The following is a 20,320-nucleotide window of genomic DNA, read 5'->3' as shown; positions in this document are numbered from 1 at the left end:
CGCTGGCTTTGGGGGGGCACAGCTCGTAGCAGGACATGTCGGCCAGGGATGCGCTGGAGCTCTGCAAGAGGGCAGCAGTGAGGGCAGCAGAGCAGCAGAGGGCAGCGGCCCAGGCCCGGGGGCCGGGGCTGCAGCAGGAGCCAGCAGCACAAGCGCTGCCACACTTACCCTGTTCCCCGAGGACAAGGTGGCCAGAGCAGCTTGGCACAGCCTGGCCCGGCCGGGCCTTTTATAGCAGCCCCAGCAGTGCTCAGCCCCAGCCGGGCCAATGGGCACAGGGGACACTCCCTGCTGCTGATGCCACCAGGGCTGGGCCGCTCCTGCCCCTCCCTGAGTCAGCATCCCCCCGGCTGCCACCTCAGCACATCCCACTGCCCCAGCCTGCTGCCCCTTCCTGCCTCCTGGGCACTTGGCAGCAGGGATCTCCCCCTCAGCGGGGCTCCAGAACAGCTGGGAGGGGTTGGGGTGCTTGGGGCAGCACTGGCAGGAACCAGGAACACTTGGGCTCTGCTTGGCATCTCTGGCCCTTTCACAATTAACTGAGGGAAGTGCCAAGGGAATCTTTTGTCCCCCAGGCCTGCAGAGCTCCATGGCCAGAGCCTGGAGGTGGATGGAGCCCGGCTCTGCTGGGCTGGCCAGTGATGCCCCGTGCTGAGCAGGCAGGGCCCCCAGGAGGCTTTGCCAAGGTCAGCACCAGGACCCCGCTGTGCCCTGGGGCTCTGCAGACAAGGAATGTGGGCACCCGAGATCAAGGCCTTGGGCAGAGCCCTGGCACCTGCAGTCAGCCTTTGTCAGCAGGAGTGTCCTGTGATGCAGGGAGGTGATGGAAGTGCTGAGGGGAATGGAAGGAAATGAGGAGCCAGCGGGGCTGATTGGAGGGCTGAGGTGGCAGCTGGCAGCGTGCCAGGGGGTAATTGCAGGGGCTGAGAGAGCGGGTTGGGGCTGTCCAGGAGAGCCAGTCAGCAAAAGAGCCCCGTGGCAGGCAGGGAGGAGGCAGGGGCTGGGCCCCCAGCGCCACGTGCCCCCAGCATGGGCAGCTCCCGCCCCGCCTGCCCGGCCCCCCATAAAAGCGCTGCCCTGGGCCAGGGCTGCATCCACTGCTGCGGCCTCGCTCTGCTCAGCACAAGGGCAGGTGGGTGCCCGGGCTCTGGGCCTCCTGGGGCAGGGGCTGGCCACGGCCCTCCCTGGCCCCCACAGCTGCCAGGGCAGCGGCTGTGCTGGGAGCAGCCTGGCAGGGACTGGCAGGGATCAGCTACACTGGCCCCAGGAAGGGGCCCCTTGGCTGCCACAGGCACAGCCAGGCTGGGCACAGGGGCTTGGGCAGGGATTCTGTAGTCTCTGCCTGTGGGGATCAGGGCACTCAGGGGGCTGTCAGGGCAAAGGGCATGTCATGGGCAGGGAGCTCAAGTCCATGTGGCTCTGAGCACTTCAGTTCTGGGGCAGCCAGGGATCATTGAACTGCTCAGCCCGGGGATCTCTTGCTTGTTTATGACACTTTTTTTTGCTTCAGCCTCACCTCTGTCACGCCAAGATGTCCTGCTACGAGCTGTGCCCCCCCAAAGCCAGCGTGGCTGTGCCCAAGCCCAGCGTGGCTGTGCCCCAGCCCATCGCCGAGAGCTGCAACGAGCTGTGCGCCCGCCAGTGCCCCGACTCCACGGCCTTCATCCAGCCGCCCCCCGTGGTGGTCACCTTCCCCGGCCCCATCCTCAGCTCCTTCCCCCAGCAAGCCGTGGTGGGCTCCGCCGGAGCCCCCGCCTTTGGGGGCTCCCTGGGGCTGGGGGGCCTCTACGGCCAAGGGGCCACCCAGGCCTCGGGGGGCCTCTGCACCTTCCCCACAGCCTGCGCTGCTCCCGCCTGCAGCCCTTGGCTCCTGCCCCGCTACTCCAGGAAAATCTGGGACACCTGCGGGCCCTGCTAGACCCAGCCCACACCCCACTGCCAGCGCTCACCACGCTCCACAGCCCAGCAGCTGCACAACAGCCCTTGGCCTCCTCCAGCCCGGCACCACCAGCCTGCCTGGCTCTTGCCCACCAGCTCTCTCACACTCTCTCCTGACCCTCTCTGCTCAATAAACTTTTCCTGCAGTCAAGTCTTGTCTCCATCCCTAGTTTGTCCTGGTTGGGAAGACCCTGCGTGTGGGGCAGTGCCCAGTGTGGGAGGGCAAAGCTGTTGCTGGGATGCCCAGGGGGCACTGGGGGGTGTCAGTGGTGGGCAGAGGTGTCTGTGGGGCAGCTGCACAGAGGGATCCCTGCCCTCCACTCAGCCCTGGCCAGGCCAGCCCTGCCCTGCTGTGCCCACTGCTGTGCCCCCAAGGACAGGACACCTGTGGGGCACTGCAGACACTCCCCCCAAGGGCCACACACACTTGCTGAAGGGACAGGGACCATTTGTGCTCCTGGCACAGCCCCACAGTGCCTGGAATGTTGCCCCCAGTGCAGAGGAGGCTGCGGGGGATTCCAGCAGCAGCAGCCAGGAGAGAAGGGAAGGGCTGAGGAAGATGGAAGCAGGCTCTGGGCAGAGGGCTCAGGGGCAGGAGCAGAGGCAATGGGCAGCAGCTGAAATGCAGCCCCAAAGGCCTTGCTCAGAGCAGGGGGAGCCAGCCCTGGCCCAGGCTGCCCTGGCACAGGCTGCAGGCTCTGTCCTTGGAGAGCTGGCAAAGCCCTGTGGCCACGGGGTGGGCACTGGGCTCTGGGGGACCCTGCTGGAAGTGGCAGCAGGAGCCCAAGGTGGCCTGGAAAGGCTGTGGGAACAAGGATCCAGGGGGCATTTGTGACACTGGGTGTCTGTGACAGAGCTGAGGGGCAGCAGGTGGGTTGTGTGTGCTGGGCTGAGGGGTCACCAAAGGGGAATTGGAACTGGAAGAACAAGGAAAAGGTAAAATAGAAGAGAGAAGGGGACAGTGAAGGTTGATGGGGAGGAGAAAATTATAGCAAAGGGGAACTGAAAAGATGAGAATGAGAGCAATGAGATGGAGTAGAAATCAGAGCAATAGGTGAAAGAAAAAGTGATAGAGAAAGACAAGAAGAAGGAGGAAGAGGAGGAGGAGAAGGATGTGATGACGAGGGAACATCCAGGAAAGGGAATAGTGGAAGGGAAGACTCTCCTCTGCTTTCAGTTCCAAGATCTTTAGCAGAGCCATGCAAACACAAAGGGTTTGGAGCCCTGGCAACCCTTGTCCCTGGCTGGCTCCCAGCTTTGGAGACAACCCCTCTCTATCCCAGGGAGGCTGGAGGTCTGAAAAGCCCCCTGGGCTCCATGTCCTGCAGCCAGAGGAGCTGCCTGGCTTCAGGCAGAATCCTTGGAGTTCAGCTGCAGCAGTGTGTGTGCTGAGAGCTGCCAGGGCTGATGGGGCTGTGCAAAGGCAGCTCAGCCGGGCTCTGATGGGGATCAGACACTGCCCTGGCCAGTCGGGTCAGGGACACGGGCAGGGGAGGAAACTCTGCCCCCCATTCTGAGTAATACCAGGAAACCAGAGAGGCAGATGTTGGATGCAAGATTCTTTTATTGCAAGGGCAGCAAAGAACACACTGGACAAAGACACATCAGGCAGAGGCAGGCAGGTTATCTGCCCAGGCTGCCAGAGAGCTGATCCTTCAGGCTTGTGCCAGGCAGGGGCTCTTCCAGAGAGAAGCAAGTGCCCTGTGGGACCATGGGGGAGTCGGGAATGTGGGCACGGGCAGGAGGGGGAGAGGAGTCATGGGGAGAGGGGAAGGAGAGGAGGAAAGAGGGGAGGAGAGAGGCTGAGACCCCCAAAGGGCTGTAGGGCTGCTGGGTGAGGCTTTAGCAGATTTTCCTGGAGTAGCGGGGCAGGAGCCAAGGGCTGCAGGCGGGAGCAGCGCAGGCTGTGGGGAAGGTGCAGAGGCCCCCCGAGGCCTGGGTGGCCCCTTGGCCGTAGAGGCCCCCCAGCCCCAGGGAGCCCCCAAAGGCGGGGGCTCCGGCGGAGCCCACCACGGCTTGCTGGGGGAAGGAGCTGAGGATGGGGCCGGGGAAGGTGACCACCACGGGGGGCGGCTGGATGAAGGCCGTGGAGTCGGGGCACTGGCGGGCGCACAGCTCGTTGCAGCTCTCGGCGATGGGCTGGGGCACAGCCACGCTGGGCTTGGGCACAGCCACGCTGGCTTTGGGGGGGCACAGCTCGTAGCAGGACATCTTGGCGTGAGGGAGGTGAGGCTGAAACACAGAGCAACAAATAAAAGATGTCATGAGCAAGCAAGAGATCCCCAGGCTGAGCAGTTCAATGATCCCTGGCTGCCCCAGAACTGAAGTGCTCAGAGCCACATGGACTTGAGCTCTCTGCCCATGACTTGCCCTTTGCCCTGACAGCCCCCTGAGTGCCCTGATCCCCACAGGCAGAGACCACAGAATCCCTGCCCAAGCCCCTGTGCCCAGCCTGGCTGTGCCTGTGGCAGCCAAGGGGCCCCTTCCTGGGGCCAGTGCAGCTGATCCCTGCCAGTCCCTGCCAGGCTGCTCCCAGCACAGCCGCTGCCCTGGCAGCTGTGGGGGCCAGGGAGGGCCGTGGCCAGCCCCTGCCCCAGGAGGCCCAGAGCCCGGGCACCCACCTGCCCTTGTGCTGAGCAGAGCGAGGCCGCAGCAGTGGATGCAGCCCTGGCCCAGGGCAGCGCTTTTATGGGGGGCCGGGCAGGCGGGGCGGGAGCTGCCCATGCTGGGGGCACGTGGCGCTGGGGGCCCAGCCCCTGCCTCCTCCCTGCCTGCCACGGGGCTCTTTTGCTGACTGGCTCTCCTGGACAGCCCCAACCCGCTCTCTCAGCCCCTGCAATTACCCCCTGGCACGCTGCCAGCTGCCACCTCAGCCCTCCAATCAGCCCCGCTGGCTCCTCATTTCCTTCCATTCCCCTCAGCACTTCCATCACCTCCCTGCATCACAGGACACTCCTGCTGACAAAGGCTGACTGCAGGTGCCAGGGCTCTGCCCAAGGCCTTGATCTCGGGTGCCCACATTCCTTGTCTGCAGAGCCCCAGGGCACAGCGGGGTCCTGGTGCTGACCTTGGCAAAGCCTCCTGCACCCCAGTGCCCTCCTGAGGTGCCCTGGGTGTCCATTATCTGCACGGGGGGATGTTACGAAACCCCACAGCCAAGGCAGCTCCTCGGGGCCCTGCCTGCTCAGCACGGGGCATCACTGGCCAGCCCAGCAGAGCCGGGCTCCATCCACCTCCAGGCTCTGGCCATGGAGCTCTGCAGGGCTGGGGGACAAAAGATTCCCTTGGCACTTCCCTCAGTTAATTGTGAAAGGCTCAGAGATGCCAAGCAGTGCCCAAGTGTTCCTGGTTCCTGCCAGTGCTGCCCCAAGCACCCCAACCCCTCCCAGCTGTTCTGGAGCCCCGCTGAGGGGGAGATCCCTGCTGCCAAGTGCCCAGGAGGCAGGAAGGGGCAGCAGGCTGGGGCAGTGGGATGTGCTGGGGTGGCAGCCGGGGGGATGCTGACTCAGGGAGGGGCAGGAGCGGCCCAGCCCTGGTGGCATCAGCAGCAGGGAGTGTCCCCTGTGCCCATTGGCCCGGCTGGGGCTGAGCACTGCTGGGGCTGCTATAAAAGGCCCGGCCGGGCCAGGCTGTGCCAAGCTGCTCTGGCCACCTTGTCCTCGGGGAACAGGGTAAGTGTGGCAGCGCTTGTGCTGCTGGCTCCTGCTGCAGCCCCGGGCCCCAGGCCTGGGCCGCTGCCCTCTGCTGCTCTGCTGCCATCACTGCTGCCCTCTTGCAGAGCTCCAGCGCATCCCTGGCCGACATGTCCTGCTACGAGCTGTGCCCCCCCAAAGCCAGCGTGGCTGTGCCCAAGCCCAGCGTGGCTGTGCCCCAGCCCATCGCCGAGAGCTGCAACGAGCTGTGCGCCCGCCAGTGCCCCGACTCCACGGCCTTCATCCAGCCGCCCCCCGTGGTGGTCACCTTCCCCGGCCCCATCCTCAGCTCCTTCCCCCAGCAAGCCGTGGTGGGCTCCGCCGGAGCCCCCGCCTTTGGGGGCTCCCTGGGGCTGGGGGGCCTCTACGGCCAAGGGGCCACCCAGGCCTCGGGGGGCCTCTGCACCTTCCCCACAGCCTGCGCTGCTCCCGCCTGCAGCCCTTGGCTCCTGCCCCGCTACTCCAGGAAAATCTGGGACACCTGTGGGCCCTGCTAGACCCAGCCCACACCCCACTGCCAGCGCTCACCACGCTCCACAGCCCAGCAGCTGCACAACAGCCCTTGGCCTCCTCCAGCCCGGCACCACCAGCCTGCCTGGCTCTTGCCCACCAGCTCTCTCACACTCTCTCCTGACCCTCTCTGCTCAATAAACTTTTCCTGCAGTCAAGTCTTGTCTCCATCCCTAGTTTGTCCTGGTTGGGAAGACCCTGCGTGTGGGGCAGTGCCCACTGTGGGAGGGCAGATGCTCTTGCTGGGATGCCCAGGGGGCACTGGGGGGTGTCAGTGGTGGGCAGAGGTGTCTGTGGGGCAGCTGCACAGAGGGATCCCTGCCCTCCACTCAGCCCTGGCCAGGCCAGCCCTGCCCTGCTGTGCCCACTGCTGTGCCCCCAAGGACAGGACACCTCTGGGGCACTGCAGACACTCTGTCAGAGACTGAAATGCTTCATGATTTATTCATTCTAGGATTGCCAAGGGACTTTTGCAGGCTTCTGCAGGACTTTTGCATTAAACCTCTGATGGGCAGTTGGGCCCAGCCCTCCCTCCAGTGCTCAAGGTGTCAAGCCCTGAAAAGGCAGGAGGAGCAGTTTCAGGCTGTTGACTTTTGCATTATACCTCTGATGGCCTATTAAAGCCCATCACCCCCCCTCTGCCAATCTGGAAAGGAGGGAACCAGGCCAGACACAGAAACTCTGCTCAGGCCCGGGGAGAGGTTGGAGGCTCGAGGCATGGCCCGTGACACCAACCATGGATATAATAACTCATAATTCTTGGAGTGTGGGGGCTTCCCTCCTTCCCCCCAGCACATCAAGGCCACCACTTCAACTGACAGACGTGGAAGCTGCAACTCCCAAGTGTCATCCCTGGACCCCGTGGGCAGTGACTCTGGACATGTGTCCACTCTCAGCTTTTCTTTCCCTTCCTCTCCCTTAGACTTATCATTTTGTGTCTGAGGCAGAGCTGAGGGGCAGCAAGTGTGCTGTGTGTGCTGGGGGGGAGCAGAAGAAATAAAGGGGAATGGGAAAGGGAAGGGGAAGGTAAAATAGAAGAGAGAAGGGGACAGGGAAGGGTCACGGGAAGCAGAAAATTATAGCAAAGATGTAATGGAAGCAGAAGAAGGAGAGGAATGAGAAGGATTAGGACAAGGAGAAGTAGAAGGAAAAGCAGGAGGAGAAAGAGAAGGAGATGGGGAAAGGGAAAGAGAAGGTGCTGCTGAGGATCCAATTTAAGATAAGGAGCCCAGAGAAAGGGAAGCCTCTTCTTTGCCATCACTCCACAGACCTTTAGCAGAGCTGTGCAGGATCAGATGGGCTGGAGCTCAGGCAGCCTTTGCCCCTGGCGTGTCTCCAGGCCCAGGGTCAGCCTCACTTTTACCCAAAGGGCTGGAGGGCTTCCAAAGCCCACGGGCTGCAAGTGCTGCAGCCAGAGGAGCTGCCAGGCTGCAGGCAGAGTCCTTGGAGCTCAGCTGCAGGACCGTGTGTGCTGAGAGCTGCCAGGGCTGGGGGGCTGTGCAGAGGCAGCTCAGCCGGGCTCTGATGGGGACGACAGACTGGTCTGGCCCACGGGGTGGGGACGATGGTCAGTGCAAGGAAGCCCTTCAGCAAAGGCTGGTTTTGACAGTGAAACCAGAGAGGCAGATGTTGGATGCAAGATTCTTTTATTTTAAGAGCAGCAAAGAACACACTGGACAAAGACACCTCAGGCAGAGGCAGGCAGGTTATCTGCCCAGGCTGCCAGAGAGCTGATCCTTCAGGCTGGTCCCAGGCAGGGGCTCTTCCAGAGAGAAGCAAGTGCCCTGTGGGACCACGGGGGAGTCGGGAATGTGGGCACGGACAGGAGGGGGAGAGGAGTCATGGGGAGAGGGGAAGGAGAGGACAAAAGTGAGGAGTGAGTCTGAGGCATAATAGACTATTTCAGATTCTTTCTGCTGGTTTTAGTAGGGCCTGCAGGTGTCCCAGATTTTCCTGGAGTAGCGGGGCAGGAGCCAAGGGCTGCAGGCGGGAGCAGCGCAGGCTGTGGGGAAGGTGCAGAGGCCCCCCGAGGCCTGGGTGGCCCCTTGGCCGTAGAGGCCCCCCAGCCCCAGGGAGCCCCCAAAGGCGGGGGCTCCGGCGGAGCCCACCACGGCTTGCTGGGGGAAGGAGCTGAGGATGGGGCCGGGGAAGGTGACCACCACGGGGGGCGGCTGGATGAAGGCCGTGGAGTCGGGGCACTGGCGGGCGCACAGCTCGTTGCAGCTCTCGGCGATGGGCTGGGGCACAGCCACGCTGGGCTTGGGCACAGCCACGCTGGCTTTGGGGGGGCACAGCTCGTAGCAGGACATCTTGGTGTGACGGAGGTGAGGCTGAAACACAGAGCAACAAAATAAAAGTGTCATAAACAAGCAAGAGACCTCCGGGCTGAGCAGTTCAATGATCCCTGGCTGCCCCAGAACTAAAGTGCTCAGAGCCACATGGACTTGAGCTCTCTGCCCATGACATGTCCTTTGCCCTGACAGCCCCCTGAGTGCCCTGATCCCCACAGGCAGAGACCACAGAATCCCTGCCCAAGCCCCTGTGCCCAGCCTGGCTGTGGCTGTGGCAGCCAAGGGGCCCTTTCCTGGGGCCAGTGCAGCTGATCCCTGCCAGTCCCTGCCAGGCTGCTCCCAGCACAGCCGCTGCCCTGGCAGCTGTGGGGGCCAGGGAGGGCCGTGGCCAGCCCCTGCCCCAGGAGGCCCAGAGCCCGGGCACCCACCTGCCCTTGTGCTGAGCAGAGCGAGGCCGCAGCAGTGGATGCAGCCCTGGCCCAGGGCAGCGCTTTTATGGGGGGCCGGGCAGGCGGGGCGGGAGCTGCCCATGCTGGGGGCACGTGGCGCTGGGGGCCCAGCCCCTGCCTCCTCCCTGCCTGCCACGGGGCTCTTTTGCTGACTGGCTCTCCTGGACAGCCCCAACCCGCTCTCTCAGCCCCTGCAATTACCCCCTGGCACGCTGCCAGCTGCCACCTCAGCCCTCCAATCAGCCCCGCTGGCTCCTCATTTCCTTCCATTCCCCTCAGCACTTCCATCACCTCCCTGCATCACAGGACACTCCTGCTGACAAAGGCTGACTGCAGGTGCCAGGGCTCTGCCCAAGGCCTTGATCTCAGGGTGCCCACATTCCTTGTCTGCAGAGCCCCAGGGCACAGCGGGGTCCTGGTGCTGACCTTGGCAAACCCTCCCACACCCCAGTGCCCTCCTGAGGTGCCCTGGGTGTCCTTCATCTGTACAGGGGGGACGTTCTCCAATGCCATGTCCAAGGCAGCTCAGAACCCCAGTGCAGCCCCCATTGGGCTGATTCCTGCCAGCCCTGCTCCCTTCCCACCCCAGCCCCTCCCTGGTGTTCCTGGAGCCCCATTGCAGGGGCAGATCCCAGAATGACAGAATGTGCCCAGTGGGATGGGACCCACAAGGATCATCGAGTCCAACTGCTGGCTCTGCACAGGCCCATCCAGAGAGTCACAGCATGTGCCCAGGATAGACTGCAAAGAGCTGTTGAAGTGTGTGAGGGTTGGTGCTGTGAGCACTGCCCTGCTGCCAAGTGCCCAGGAGGCAGGAAGGGGCAGCAGGCTGGGGCAGTGGGATGTGCTGGGGTGGCAGCCGGGGGGATGCTGACTCAGGGAGGGGCAGGAGCGGCCCAGCCCTGGTGGCATCAGCAGCAGGGAGTGTCCCCTGTGCCCATTGGCCCGGCTGGGGCTGAGCACTGCTGGGGCTGCTATAAAAGGCCCGGCCGGGCCAGGCTGTGCCAAGCTGCTCTGGCCACCTTGTCCTCGGGGAACAGGGTAAGTGTGGCAGCGCTTGTGCTGCTGGCTCCTGCTGCAGCCCCGGCCCCCGGGCCTGGGCCGCTGCCCTCTGCTGCTCTGCTGCCATCACTGCTGCCCTCTTGCAGAGCTCCAGCGCATCCCTGGCCGACATGTCCTGCTACGAGCTGTGCCCCCCCAAAGCCAGCGTGGCTGTGCCCAAGCCCAGCGTGGCTGTGCCCCAGCCCATCGCCGAGAGCTGCAACGAGCTGTGCGCCCGCCAGTGCCCCGACTCCACGGCCTTCATCCAGCCGCCCCCCGTGGTGGTCACCTTCCCCGGCCCCATCCTCAGCTCCTTCCCCCAGCAAGCCGTGGTGGGCTCCGCCGGAGCCCCCGCCTTTGGGGGCTCCCTGGGGCTGGGGGGCCTCTACGGCCAAGGGGCCACCCAGGCCTCGGGGGGCCTCTGCACCTTCCCCACAGCCTGCGCTGCTCCCGCCTGCAGCCCTTGGCTCCTGCCCCGCTACTCCAGGAAAATCTGGGACACCTGCGGGCCCTGCTAGACCCAGCCCACACCCCACTGCCAGCGCTCACCACGCTCCACAGCCCAGCAGCTGCACAACAGCCCTTGGCCTCCTCCAGCCCGGCACCACCAGCCTGCCTGGCTCTTGCCCACCAGCTCTCTCCCACTCTCCCCTGACCCTCTCTGCTCAATAAACTTTTCCTGCAGCCAAGTCCTGTTTCGTTGTCTCTTTGTCTGGAGCTCTTTTCTCAGCAGCTGTGGGAGGGTGAACTCTGCTCTCTCCGTGTTTCCCCACGGGCTCTCAGACATTTGTTACTCCTCAGAGGGATGAGGTGATTCCTGCTTTGTTTGTATCCCACTCCAATTCAGTGGTTTTCAGCACAGGGAAAATCTGATTTCTGGGGAAGAGCAATGAATAGAAGAACGATTCAATGACAGAAGGGCAACAATGTATTGGGATGAAGTGTTTGGAGTACTGTCTTCAAGTATATTTATAAATATTTGTGTTCTTATATATACACGTTTAAAATTATGTTTACACTGGTACATTTCGGCCATAATATTATTGTATTGCAGCTCTGTTAGAGGTGTCTTAGGCACTTGTGGCCTTTCAGAAGAACGTGTGATGCTGCCCTCTCACCCTCCAAAACCTACAGAGCTGCTGCTGCACCTCCTGTAGGGAAAGTGTAACTCCCTCGGTGCCAAAGCAAGCACAGAGAAGAGGAAGAATGTTGCCAAACACGAATTATGATGCACCATATGTTTAATGAGCAAGAAGTGGCATTAAAAAAAAAAAAATGTACAGCATAAGAAAGCAGTAGGGTTTCTATGGATAAAATTAATCACAAAATTAATTCTCCATTTCCAGGCAGCGCTTTACAGCTGGACACCCAGCTCCTACGTGCAACAACCAAAATTGCATTTTTCGCCTCCCTGGCAACCCAGGAAGGCCTCAAACCAGCAGTGCCAAGCTCCCGCAGTGCCAGTAGCTCGGGGGGAAGCTGAGGGGGGTCAGCAAGCCGCGGTCACCAGCTCGGTCCTGCAGCCGGGTCGCGCCTCTCGTCTCCGGGCGGTTCCTCCGGGTCGCTCCCGAGGCCCCTCAGGGCCCGCAGCGGTTGGAGCGCCGGTAGGACCTCCCGTACAGGCCCCCCAGCCCCGAGGAGCCCAGGCCCCCCAGCCCCGAGGAGCCCCCGGAGCCGATGGGAACCCCCCCGGCGCTCAGGGCATCGCCCACGGCGGCCGAGGCCGAGGAGCCCACGGCCGTGTTCTGGGGGAAGGAGCTCAGGATGGGCCCGGGCAGCGTCACCACCACGGGCGAGGGCTGGATGACGTACGTGGAGTCCTGGCACTGCCTCACGCAGGGCTCGTTGCAGCTGTTGGCCAGCGGGGTCGGGCCGCAGGAGCCGGGGGCACACAGGTCGTAGCAGGACATGGCTGGGGGGTCACCGAGGCTGCAGCACAGCGAGGGAGGGAGACAAGGAGGAATCTGTGGTTAGAGCCGTGTAATTAAGCTGCTGACGCGAGGGAGAGTGAAAGGGGCTGTGGGGAGTGGAATGATGGGTTAGCCTTGGATTGAAAAGAGGCTTCAGTGAAGGCCAGACTCCTGCACGGGACAGAGAACAGCTCGAGGGGCAGCTCTGCCTCCCCTGACAGCCTGGGACAGCTCATTCCACCACGCTCCTCCAGGATCCTCCAGCCCTGGGTGGGCGAGTGGGGGACAGGGCTTATGATCTGTCAGAAAAGGGAGGGAAAACTCTGCCCCAAAATAAAGAGAAAAATTGAGATTTCCTCAGCGAGCAAAAGTGAGGAGCAAAAACTGCCCTGCGAGGGTGGGCAGGCCCTGGCACGGGGGGCCCAGGAGACATTCCAGACCCACCTGGACACGTTCCTGTGTCACCTGCTCTGGGTGACCCTGGCACGGGGGGCCCAGGAGACATTCCAGACCCACCTGGACACGTTCCTGTGTCACCTGCTCTGGGTGACCCTGGCACGGGGGGCCCAGGAGACATTCCAGACCCACCTGGACACGTTCCTGTGTCACCTGCTCTGGGTGATCCTGCCTTGGACTGGAGGGTCTCCAGAGGTCCCTTCCAACCCCAGCTACTCTGGGGTTCTATCCTGAGAGCCAAAATCTCTGCACAGATTCACCACATCCACTTCCAGTCGCTGAGCAATAACAGACAGAGACTGGAAGGTTTTGGAACTGAATTATTCGGTGACACAAATGAAAAACGAGGCTGAAGTCCTGCATCCAACCACCTCTACCTTCACAGAACAACAACCTTCTCCTGGAAAAAAAAGCTGCTTGGTGGTCCCCCCCCACAGAGCACAAATCTCAGACTGCCACAAAGAGGGTGTAAAAATAAAATACAGTGAAGGCAACAATTCAGGACTTTACAAAATAGGAAACAAATCAAGACTTACCCTTTCCACCGAGGAGAATAAAGCAGAAGTGGATGAAGCTCCTCTGACTGTGCTGCCTTTTATACTCTGGCCCAGAGAGCCTGAGGATCTAAGGCATAATTTGTGCCATTTACCAGCCAATTACCAAAGACTTCTCAGATGCAAAATCCTCCTGGCTGGTGATTTACTTTTTCCTCACTGTTTGGATTTCCTGCCTTGGTTTAATTTCCTCCCTGTAATGTTTGCATTCCACTCGAGAGGTTTCTTTTATCTTCAGATCTTGGGAGCCCAGTTCATTCCTGCTCAGATGAACTGAAGAAATTATTTTGCATCCCAAGGACCGATGACACAGATGAATAAATCTACTAGGAAAGATGGATGGGAACTTCCCCGTGAAATCCCCCTTCCCTCTTCACGGGGAGCAGAAGTTTTTGACACATTTCACTCTGGAAAGGCCAGAAATTCCTGTTTCTGCCTCAGAATTGGACTGTGGGTTTGCCAAATTCCCCTCAAACCGCCAGAGAGCCACACAGATATAGGAAATAAAATTGTTACACAAAGCACTTAGAGCTGATTAGACTTCACCAGTCTCAAAGGTACTGGGAAATAGATTATTTGAGGGAACATATTTTATTTTCTTGACTCAGGAGACAGGATGAAAGAGCATCAGCAGCATCTGATCTACTCATTTAATATTAAACTGCTTCACTTCCATGAAGGAATTTGAGACACAGATCTTCAATTTGGGAACTGAGTGTCCAAGTCCTTCATCTGAGAGTCTGCAGTTTAACTTCCTACATCAGACCCCAGGAAAACAATCCAGGTCAGATGGGGGATGCCTGTGAATTTTAGGCTGGTCAGAGACACTCAAAGTCTTGCACAGGCTCAGCTTTGGGGTCATTAAAGACGCCAAACAGTTTTACATTTGCCATTAAATTATTACTTTCCCCTACTGGGCCTTGCACTATTATGCAAAGTTGTTCCCCAGATCATCAGCACTCACTTACAGAAGTTTGTAATGTTCTTTTTCTCCCTTTGAAAGCGAATTCTGTCACTCTCCCTTTGCATGTCTCCCAGAGCAGCGCAAGGTGCCACCATCCCATTTCCTTTTCAAAGGCAATTTCGAGATTCAAAAGTAATTGCAGGCAATGCCCAAGCAGACTCCAGGGCAGGGATCAGTATTCCAAGCTCTCCTCATGTTTAAATCACCGAGGCAGAGACATGCAAAGCAACCCCTGCACTGGGAGTATCTTCCTGAACATCTCCTGGGAAATAAGTGCTGGTTGTGCACTTTTGAAGAACAAAAGTCTTCCAAGTTCCCAAACCCTTTGCATCGACAGCTCAGACATGCAAAGGGGGAGTTATCAGCCAGTGGGCAGGATGGGACACCCTTTGAACATGACCAGCTTTGAAATGGGTGACCAAGATCACTCAGGAACGTCACAAACTTCCCCAGAAACTCGAGTCCCTCCATTTGACACTTGAGATACAAATCAGTGTTTGCACAAAGTCACCTCTCAGAAAACCCAGTTCCACTCCTGAGTCACTGGGTGTCCCCAGACAGGATGACCCCTCTCATCTGACATGGATTGAAGTTCTCCTGTCCTGGGGATCACCCAGAGTTGTCCCAGTGCTCTTACACAGACACCCACTGTGGCACCCAGATGGGAAAAACACCTCCTGGGCAGGGGGGGATTGTGCCCCTCTGCCCCCTCAGCTGAGACCCCCCAGCAGAGCTGGGGAACAGCCCAGGGAGCACCTGGAGCTGCTGGAGCCACTCCAGAGGGGCTGAGCAGAGGGATGGAGCAGCTCTGCTGGCAGGAAAGGCTGGGAAAATTGGGATTGTTCAGCCTGGAGAAGAGAAGCTTTGGGGTGACCTGATTGTGGCCTTTCAGGGCCTGAAGGGGCTACAAGGAATGTGGGGAGAGACTTTGGACAAGGGCCTGGAGTGGCAGGACAAGAGGGAATGGCTTCAGAGTGACAGAGGGAAGGGTTAGATGGATACTGGGAATTAATCCTTCCCTGGGAGGGTGGGCAGGCCCTGGCACAGGTTGCCCAGAGAAGCTGTGGCTGCCCCTGGATCCCTGGAAGTGTCCAAGGCCAGGCTGGAGCAACCTGGGCTAGTGGAAGGTGTCCCTGCCCATGGCAGGGGATGGAATGAGATGATTTTTAAGGTCCCTTCCACTCAAACCATTCCAGGGCTCTCTGACATTCCTTTATAACAATAACAATCTCTTGATATCATGAAGTTGTGGCTTTGAGAACCAACTCATCAAAAAGGACAGAGATGATAAAAGGAATCATAAGTCCACTTCTGAAGGTGGTTGTGTGTCCAGCTAGTCTGGCTGGCCCAGTCCTCTCATCCCAGGAGCTGAAAGCTTTGGGATATTGCTCATTGGAATATTAGAGAGGTCAGTGATCCCAAATCTCACGGTCACTTATCAGGGATGGAACTGCACGCTCAGGACTCCAACTGAAGCTCCTGCTGTGACAGCAGGTGGTGCTCCCAAGTGTGTGACCAAAGTGCCAAAGAGCAGACAAAATTCCTAAGCAAATTGGCTTTTGACTCCTGGCCATTTTGGAAGGTGGAGTCAGCAGAATGGAGTCAGGAATATTCAGTGGATGCAAAGCAGAGACATGAAAGGGGCCCCGTGGATCGTGGTTTCCCTCCATGGCCAGGAGAAGTCCAGGCAATCAACACAAACAGTAAACAACCCAATTTCACTCCTGGCAGCCCAAATGCAAATCAGAGCCACAATTCAGGCAGGGGCTGGTTGGTGAATGTGCAGGGAGGGCTCAGATCCCCCAGGCAGCCTGAGGGAGCTGTAAAAGCCTCTTCCCCCCTCCCTGTGCACGCAGCAGACACTGCACTTCTGCCTCCAGAGTCTGGTGGGTTGTAATTAAATTGCATTTTTTATGTGATTATATTTTGCAATTCTATCCCTCTGCAGAATTTGGAATGGAAACACCTTTGCACTGACAGGAGTAGGAAATACTTCAGGGTCCTGCAAAAACAGCTCCTGTCACTTCTTTTCTGTGGCACCAACTTTTTCCAGCTCTTTGAGAGAAACTCTCCCCTGGGAGGGTGGGGAGGCCCTGGCACAGGCTGCCCAGAGGAGCTGTGGCTGCCCCAGCCCCGGGAGTGTCCAAGGCCAGGCTGGAATACCCTGGGATAGGGGAAGGTGTCCCTGCCCATGGCCTTTCCATGGCCTTTCCAATCCCTTCCAACCCCAACCATCCCATGTTCAGGGATGGATATTGGCAGATGCAAGTTAAGGAAACAAGAGAGAGAGGATCGAGCCAGTCCTTTGTTCAGAGCACGTGGATCAAACCAGGCCCTGGTTTGTGCTGCTGTTCAGTACTACTAAACCCTGGGCTAACAAGGAACGTGTTTCCTTGGGTTTTTCCCGAATAAAACACAAAAACAACTTGGGAGGCAGCCCCTGAGCTTGGCTTGCCTAGAAAGCTTCCTGTGTAACGTGATAATCCAGCTCAAAATCTGCAGCAGTGAATGAAAACACTTTCTGGTTGACTACAAAACCAAACAGGGAAACCCTTTTCTTTGGGACTGTGCTCTTTACTGGTTGCTACACCAAATTTTAACCTAAAAAGGCAGTCTGGGACAGGAGTGAAGGGGGGAAATGGTGCTTGAGGATTGCCTTGACTTTGAGGTGAGCTGCAAATCAGACCCTTCTGGCACAATTCCTGAATGAAACATCCCAACTTTGGGAGGGATCTGCATTCACAGGGGTTACCTCTGGGAAGAGGTTTGGTTCCATTGATGAGAAGAGAATTGCAAGAGCAGAAAAATGCACTTGGTCATGAGAAATATCCCCCTGAATGCACTAAAGACACTTTCACTGCAGTGCCTTACTCATAACTCTGCAGCCATTGATGTCTTTGGAATTCATCCCCTTTGATCAAGCAATAACTTCAGTTGAGAGGGCAAAAAATATATTACACATTTAATTCAGACCAACCTTGTCCTGTATTAGAACATCAAACTTTCCATTTGCTTCTGTTGTTTATTAAGAAAACCTGCTCCTTAAAATTATTAATTCTTTCATGGTCTTCCTTCACCTCCTTTAATTTAGTTCCACTAATTAGTGCAGTCAACGCAACTTCATCAACAGCTTTCCCTGGCTTTAATTACAGCTCAGCATCAGTCTGGACAGACACAGACAAAGACTCCAAGCAAGACATTTTACAGAGATCAGGCTGGAGTTGTTTGGGCTGACAGGACAGTGAGTCATCCAGAGCCTTCAGGTGAAGCTTTTCCAAACCTTCTTCCTTCAGGGACCAAAGCTCCCAGTCTCCAAACCTTTATTCCAGCACAGTCAGGCTGGAACAAAGCAATGCCTGATAAAGCTCAGCTTTGCCAGACACAGCAAACAGGAGACAGGTTATAAAGACACTAAAAAAGGGTTAGAACTTAAAAATCTTCCAGATTTAGCCCTTTAATCTCTTTCTCCCAGACATGCTTCCCAGGCCAGCAAATTCCCAAGGCCAATTCCCTTGTGAGAACACTGCACATCCCTCTCCTCTTCCCCTCCCAGACTTACCAGGGTCTGAGCTCAGCTGCCAAAAGGTGCTGCACCCACCAAAGAGCTCGGGCTGAACTCAGAGGGATCCCCAGCCCTCCCACCACCCCTTCCCTGACCAAACCCCACTTCTCTTCCTGCTTTTATAGGGATCTTCCCAAGCATCTCATCTTTATAAATCACCTGTTTCTGTCTCAACCCATTGCAGGTGAAAGCCAACTCTTTGATAAGGGGTGTCAGGCTTGAATTAAAATGTACAGACAAAAGACAAATCCTCTTTTGTGTTTTGGCAATGGGCATGAGGGGCTGGAGAAGAAAGAACGACAGACAGACTCGGAGTAGGATGCAGCACAAATTTAATGAGGCTGGGGAATGGAATATAAAGGTAAGGAACACATTTCTATGGTCCAGTAAGGACAGAACCCACTCATCCCTCTCACAGTGACACACTCAGCAACCTGAAATCTTCCTTCTTCACTGGTGAAGTGAACTGCACTAATTCAGCCATGCAGGACAATCCCTGACAATTCCGTGTTTTTATCAAACACAAGCACAAAAGCAGGACCAGACATTTGATAATAATACCAAGTAAAGCACAGCAAAAGACAAGGGAGGGCCTGGTTGGAGGAGGTGCAGAGCTCCCACAGCTCCGGCGGCTCCGGGGGAAGTCGTGGGTGTCCAACATCACGTCTGCAAACCGTGGCCGTGAGCTCAGGCCGGCGTCAGGGCGTGCTCCAGAATTCCTGGGGACTCCTTCCCGCCTTTCCCCTCCTGCAGAGCACTAACAGGGCCCGTAGAAGCCCCCGCGGAAGGTGCTGGGGCGCCGGGAGGGCCGGTTGTAGCCCCCGCCCAGCCCGGGGCAGCCAAAGCCCCCCAGCCCCAGGGAGCCCCCGGAGCCGATGGGAACCCCCCCGGCGCTCAGGGCGCTGCCCAGGGCGGCCGAGGCCGAGGAGCCCACGGTGGTGCTCTGGGGGAAGGAGCTCAGGATGGGCCCGGGCAGCGTCACCAGCACGGGCGAGGGCTGGATGAGCACGGTGGAGTCCTGGCACTGCCGCACGCAGGGCTCGGCGCAGCCGTTGGCCAGCGGGGTGGGGGCACAGGGGGCACACAGGTCGGAGCAGGACATCCCTGGGGGTGCACGACCTGAAACACAGGGCAGAGAGGGGGGTTACTGTGCTCACACCAGTGACCAGAACTGGGGCTGTCCTGGGGTCCCTCCAGGAGCGGTTGGAGGAGGAACCCAAGCTCTTAATGGGCACCACAATATAGGAAAGAGATGAAGCCCTTCCAGAGCATCCAGAGGGCAGAGAGATGGGGAAGGGCCTTGGTTTGAAGCCATGGGAGGGCACTGAGGGCACTGGGTGTGTTCAGCTGGAGCAGAGGAGACTGAGGGGAGACCTCAGTGCAGTTCCAATTCCTGGGCAGGGGCAGAGGAGGGACAGGACTGAGCTCTGCTCTGTGAGCAGGGACAGCACCCAGGGAATGGCTGGAGCTGTGTCAGGGCAGGCTCAGGGTGGATCTCAGGCAAAGGTTCTTCCCCCAGAGGGTGGTTGGGCACTGCCCAGGCTCCCCAGGGCAGTGGGCACAGCCCCAAGGCTGCCAGAGCTCCAGGAGGGTCTGGATGATCCTCTGGGGCACAGGGGGGGACTCTTGGGGCTGGGCCTGTGCAGGACCAGGAGCTGGGCTCGATGGTCTTTGTGGGTCCCTCCCAGCTCAGCACATTCTGGGATTCTCTTCTGCTGATCTGCTGAACCCTCCACACTTGGTCTGTGTGGAACTTGGTCACACCACTCTGAACACACCCAGGAACTCACGAGAGACATTTCATGGGCACCTGCAGGACCTGAAAACTTGACTGGATCCCAAAGTTGATAAATAGCCCTAAATGGTGAACGTGGCTCATTGGCATATTAATGATTATTATGACTCACCACCAACATAGGAAATAGGAAAAGGTACTTTTTTTATATCAAAACCCCTTCCTCCCTCAGAGAAAAAAAGGCTGAATTTGCCACAAAATGAGTGAGGAAAAGCTACAAAACCATCAGGGCAATAGTTTGTTGTATAAAGAGAGAATAAATGGCTTCAGACTTACCTTGTTCACAGCAAAGAAGGCAAGAGAAATGTCTGGCAGAGCCTGGAGTTGCTCAGGTTTTTATACTGAGCCTTAAGTTGCCCAACAACTTGGGCCACTCTTTGTGCATGAAGTGATTTATGAGCCACTACTGATTACATGTTTTTTTGCCTCAGTATTTGTGTTTATTCCTCCTTCACTTCCTTATCTTGTGGCATGTATATCTGACCACAAGACTGTTTCATCTGGAAATATTCAGGGCCAGCCTAATTCCTGGGAACAGTGGGATGATTAATTCAGGAGGATTTGTTCTGCCTTCAGAACCCTCTGGATCTGCTTGGGGTCATTAGAGGAGATTAAGCATCATTTGCATAATGCAGTCCCTGCTCCCCTCCTCTGCCAGGTAAATCCTGGGGGAAAACACCAATTGCTGCTTTTGGAAGTGAACCCATGAGTTTTGGGCCAGTCCTTCCCTGGGCACCTCCAGGGCTGGGCACTCCCCACCTCCCTGGGCAGCCCTTCCAAGGCCTCACCACCCTCTCCAGCAAGAAATTCCTCCTTTTAAGGAAAGGAAAAGAGAGACAATTTTACAGGCAAATTGCCAAGAACACTCCAGTTTTCACCCAAAACCTTTCCTGGGTCTCTAATCCTGGGCCTGATCTCTTTGGAGTTCTTCATGGAAAAAAGCCACTTTTATTCTCATTTCAGAGCTCAAAATATCAGCAGCTGTGTTTAGGCTGAATAAAAAGGTTGCTTTGCTTGGTGAGATTTGTTCCCAAGGAGGAGTTCTGCAGCAGGTGAAGCTTTGCCAAGCCCAGCTGTGGAGGCAGAAGTTCCATCCAAGAATCCTTCCCTTCCTAGAGAGTTTCTCCACCCCTGGAGGTGTCCAGGGAAGGACTGGCT

At 58.0% G+C, this 20,320-nt stretch overlaps 7 protein-coding genes and 1 long non-coding RNA gene across 11 annotated transcripts; 4 read left to right on the top strand and 4 right to left on the bottom strand.

Moving 5' to 3' along the window:
- The first annotated feature begins 1,515 nt into the window (after positions 1 to 1,515).
- LOC135403888 (scale keratin-like) lies at positions 1,516 to 2,089 on the top strand. The gene has a single exon (XM_064638300.1). It carries the CDS (start codon positions 1,532 to 1,534, stop codon positions 1,916 to 1,918), a length of 387 nt encoding a protein of 128 aa, XP_064494370.1. The 5' UTR covers positions 1,516 to 1,531; the 3' UTR covers positions 1,919 to 2,089.
- A 1,395-nt stretch (positions 2,090 to 3,484) lies between these two features.
- Positions 3,485 to 6,399, bottom strand: LOC135403956 (scale keratin-like). Of its 2 annotated transcripts, none has more exons than XM_064638402.1 (2): positions 6,253 to 6,399; positions 3,485 to 4,170 (listed from the first exon to the last, which is right to left on the bottom strand). In XM_064638402.1, exon 2 carries the CDS (start codon positions 4,147 to 4,149, stop codon positions 3,781 to 3,783), a length of 369 nt encoding a protein of 122 aa, XP_064494472.1. In that variant the 5' UTR covers positions 4,150 to 4,170; positions 6,253 to 6,399; the 3' UTR covers positions 3,485 to 3,780. The 2 variants fall into 2 exon arrangements, with proteins under 2 accessions (XP_064494472.1, XP_064494471.1); XM_064638401.1 differs by lacking the exon at positions 6,253 to 6,399 and adding an exon at positions 4,560 to 5,209.
- Positions 5,065 to 6,298, top strand: LOC135403957 (uncharacterized). The gene is made up of 2 exons (XM_064638403.1): positions 5,065 to 5,609; positions 5,717 to 6,298. Exons 1-2 carry the CDS (start codon positions 5,187 to 5,189, stop codon positions 6,125 to 6,127), a joined length of 834 nt encoding a protein of 277 aa, XP_064494473.1. The 5' UTR covers positions 5,065 to 5,186; the 3' UTR covers positions 6,128 to 6,298.
- Positions 6,400 to 7,769: 1,370 nt separating the features above from the next.
- Positions 7,770 to 12,904, bottom strand: LOC135403919 (scale keratin-like). 2 transcript variants are annotated; one of them, XM_064638350.1, is made up of 2 exons: positions 12,824 to 12,904; positions 7,770 to 8,470 (listed from the first exon to the last, which is right to left on the bottom strand). In XM_064638350.1, exon 2 carries the CDS (start codon positions 8,447 to 8,449, stop codon positions 8,063 to 8,065), a length of 387 nt encoding a protein of 128 aa, XP_064494420.1. In that variant the 5' UTR covers positions 8,450 to 8,470; positions 12,824 to 12,904; the 3' UTR covers positions 7,770 to 8,062. The 2 variants fall into 2 exon arrangements, with proteins under 2 accessions (XP_064494420.1, XP_064494419.1); XM_064638349.1 differs by lacking the exon at positions 12,824 to 12,904 and adding an exon at positions 8,860 to 9,243.
- LOC135403918 (scale keratin-like) lies at positions 9,303 to 10,610 on the top strand. 2 transcript variants are annotated; one of them, XM_064638347.1, is made up of 2 exons: positions 9,303 to 9,921; positions 10,029 to 10,610. In XM_064638347.1, the coding sequence occupies exons 1-2, from the start codon at positions 9,517 to 9,519 to the stop codon at positions 10,437 to 10,439; spliced, it is 816 nt and encodes a 271-aa protein (XP_064494417.1). In that variant the 5' UTR covers positions 9,303 to 9,516; the 3' UTR covers positions 10,440 to 10,610. The 2 variants fall into 2 exon arrangements, with proteins under 2 accessions (XP_064494417.1, XP_064494418.1); XM_064638348.1 differs by having other exon boundaries at positions 9,313 to 10,610.
- On the bottom strand, positions 11,145 to 12,913 carry LOC135403920 (feather keratin B-4-like). Its single transcript, XM_064638351.1, has 2 exons — positions 12,824 to 12,913; positions 11,145 to 11,850 (listed from the first exon to the last, which is right to left on the bottom strand). Exon 2 carries the CDS (start codon positions 11,829 to 11,831, stop codon positions 11,499 to 11,501), a length of 333 nt encoding a protein of 110 aa, XP_064494421.1. The 5' UTR covers positions 11,832 to 11,850; positions 12,824 to 12,913; the 3' UTR covers positions 11,145 to 11,498.
- On the top strand, positions 11,845 to 12,860 carry LOC135403921 (uncharacterized). The gene is made up of 2 exons (XR_010425526.1): positions 11,845 to 11,959; positions 12,542 to 12,860. It is a non-coding gene; the product is annotated as an uncharacterized LOC135403921 (long non-coding RNA).
- A 4,779-nt stretch (positions 12,914 to 17,692) lies between the features above and the next one.
- LOC135404076 (feather beta keratin-like) lies at positions 17,693 to 18,469 on the bottom strand. The gene has a single exon (XM_064638638.1). It carries the CDS (start codon positions 18,467 to 18,469, stop codon positions 18,125 to 18,127), a length of 345 nt encoding a protein of 114 aa, XP_064494708.1. The 3' UTR covers positions 17,693 to 18,124.
- Between the last annotated feature and the right edge of the window lie 1,851 nt (positions 18,470 to 20,320).

The sequence above is a fragment of the Pseudopipra pipra genome, chromosome 29 (genome assembly GCF_036250125.1).
Source record: "Pseudopipra pipra isolate bDixPip1 chromosome 29, bDixPip1.hap1, whole genome shotgun sequence".
NCBI classification, from domain to species: domain Eukaryota; kingdom Metazoa; phylum Chordata; class Aves; order Passeriformes; family Pipridae; genus Pseudopipra; species Pseudopipra pipra.
The sequence above is the reverse complement of the archived record's forward strand: the minus strand, read 5'-3'. Positions and strand labels throughout refer to the sequence as shown.

What these genes read in the sequence shown, in the direction of transcription:
- LOC135403888 (XM_064638300.1), top strand. Translation starts at nt 1,532, where the DNA reads ATGTCCTGCTACGAGCTGTGCCCCCCCAAAGCCAGCGTGGCTGTGCCC.
- LOC135403956 (XM_064638401.1), bottom strand. Translation starts at nt 4,868, where the DNA reads ATGGAAGTGCTGAGGGGAATGGAAGGAAATGAGGAGCCAGCGGGGCTG. An exon ending in TCTGCTCAGCACAAGGGCAG is followed by an intron (nt 4,171 to 4,559) that starts GTGGGTGCCCGG and finishes TCTGTGTTTCAG; the next exon opens with CCTCACCTCCCTCACGCCAA.
- LOC135403957 (XM_064638403.1), top strand. Translation starts at nt 5,187, where the DNA reads ATGGAGCTCTGCAGGGCTGGGGGACAAAAGATTCCCTTGGCACTTCCC. An exon ending in CCTTGTCCTCGGGGAACAGG is followed by an intron (nt 5,610 to 5,716) that starts GTAAGTGTGGCA and finishes GCCCTCTTGCAG; the next exon opens with AGCTCCAGCGCATCCCTGGC.
- LOC135403919 (XM_064638349.1), bottom strand. Translation starts at nt 9,168, where the DNA reads ATGGAAGTGCTGAGGGGAATGGAAGGAAATGAGGAGCCAGCGGGGCTG. An exon ending in TCTGCTCAGCACAAGGGCAG is followed by an intron (nt 8,471 to 8,859) that starts GTGGGTGCCCGG and finishes TCTGTGTTTCAG; the next exon opens with CCTCACCTCCGTCACACCAA.
- LOC135403918 (XM_064638347.1), top strand. Translation starts at nt 9,517, where the DNA reads ATGACAGAATGTGCCCAGTGGGATGGGACCCACAAGGATCATCGAGTC. An exon ending in CCTTGTCCTCGGGGAACAGG is followed by an intron (nt 9,922 to 10,028) that starts GTAAGTGTGGCA and finishes GCCCTCTTGCAG; the next exon opens with AGCTCCAGCGCATCCCTGGC.
- LOC135403920 (XM_064638351.1), bottom strand. Translation starts at nt 11,831, where the DNA reads ATGTCCTGCTACGACCTGTGTGCCCCCGGCTCCTGCGGCCCGACCCCG.
- LOC135404076 (XM_064638638.1), bottom strand. Translation starts at nt 18,469, where the DNA reads ATGTCCTGCTCCGACCTGTGTGCCCCCTGTGCCCCCACCCCGCTGGCC.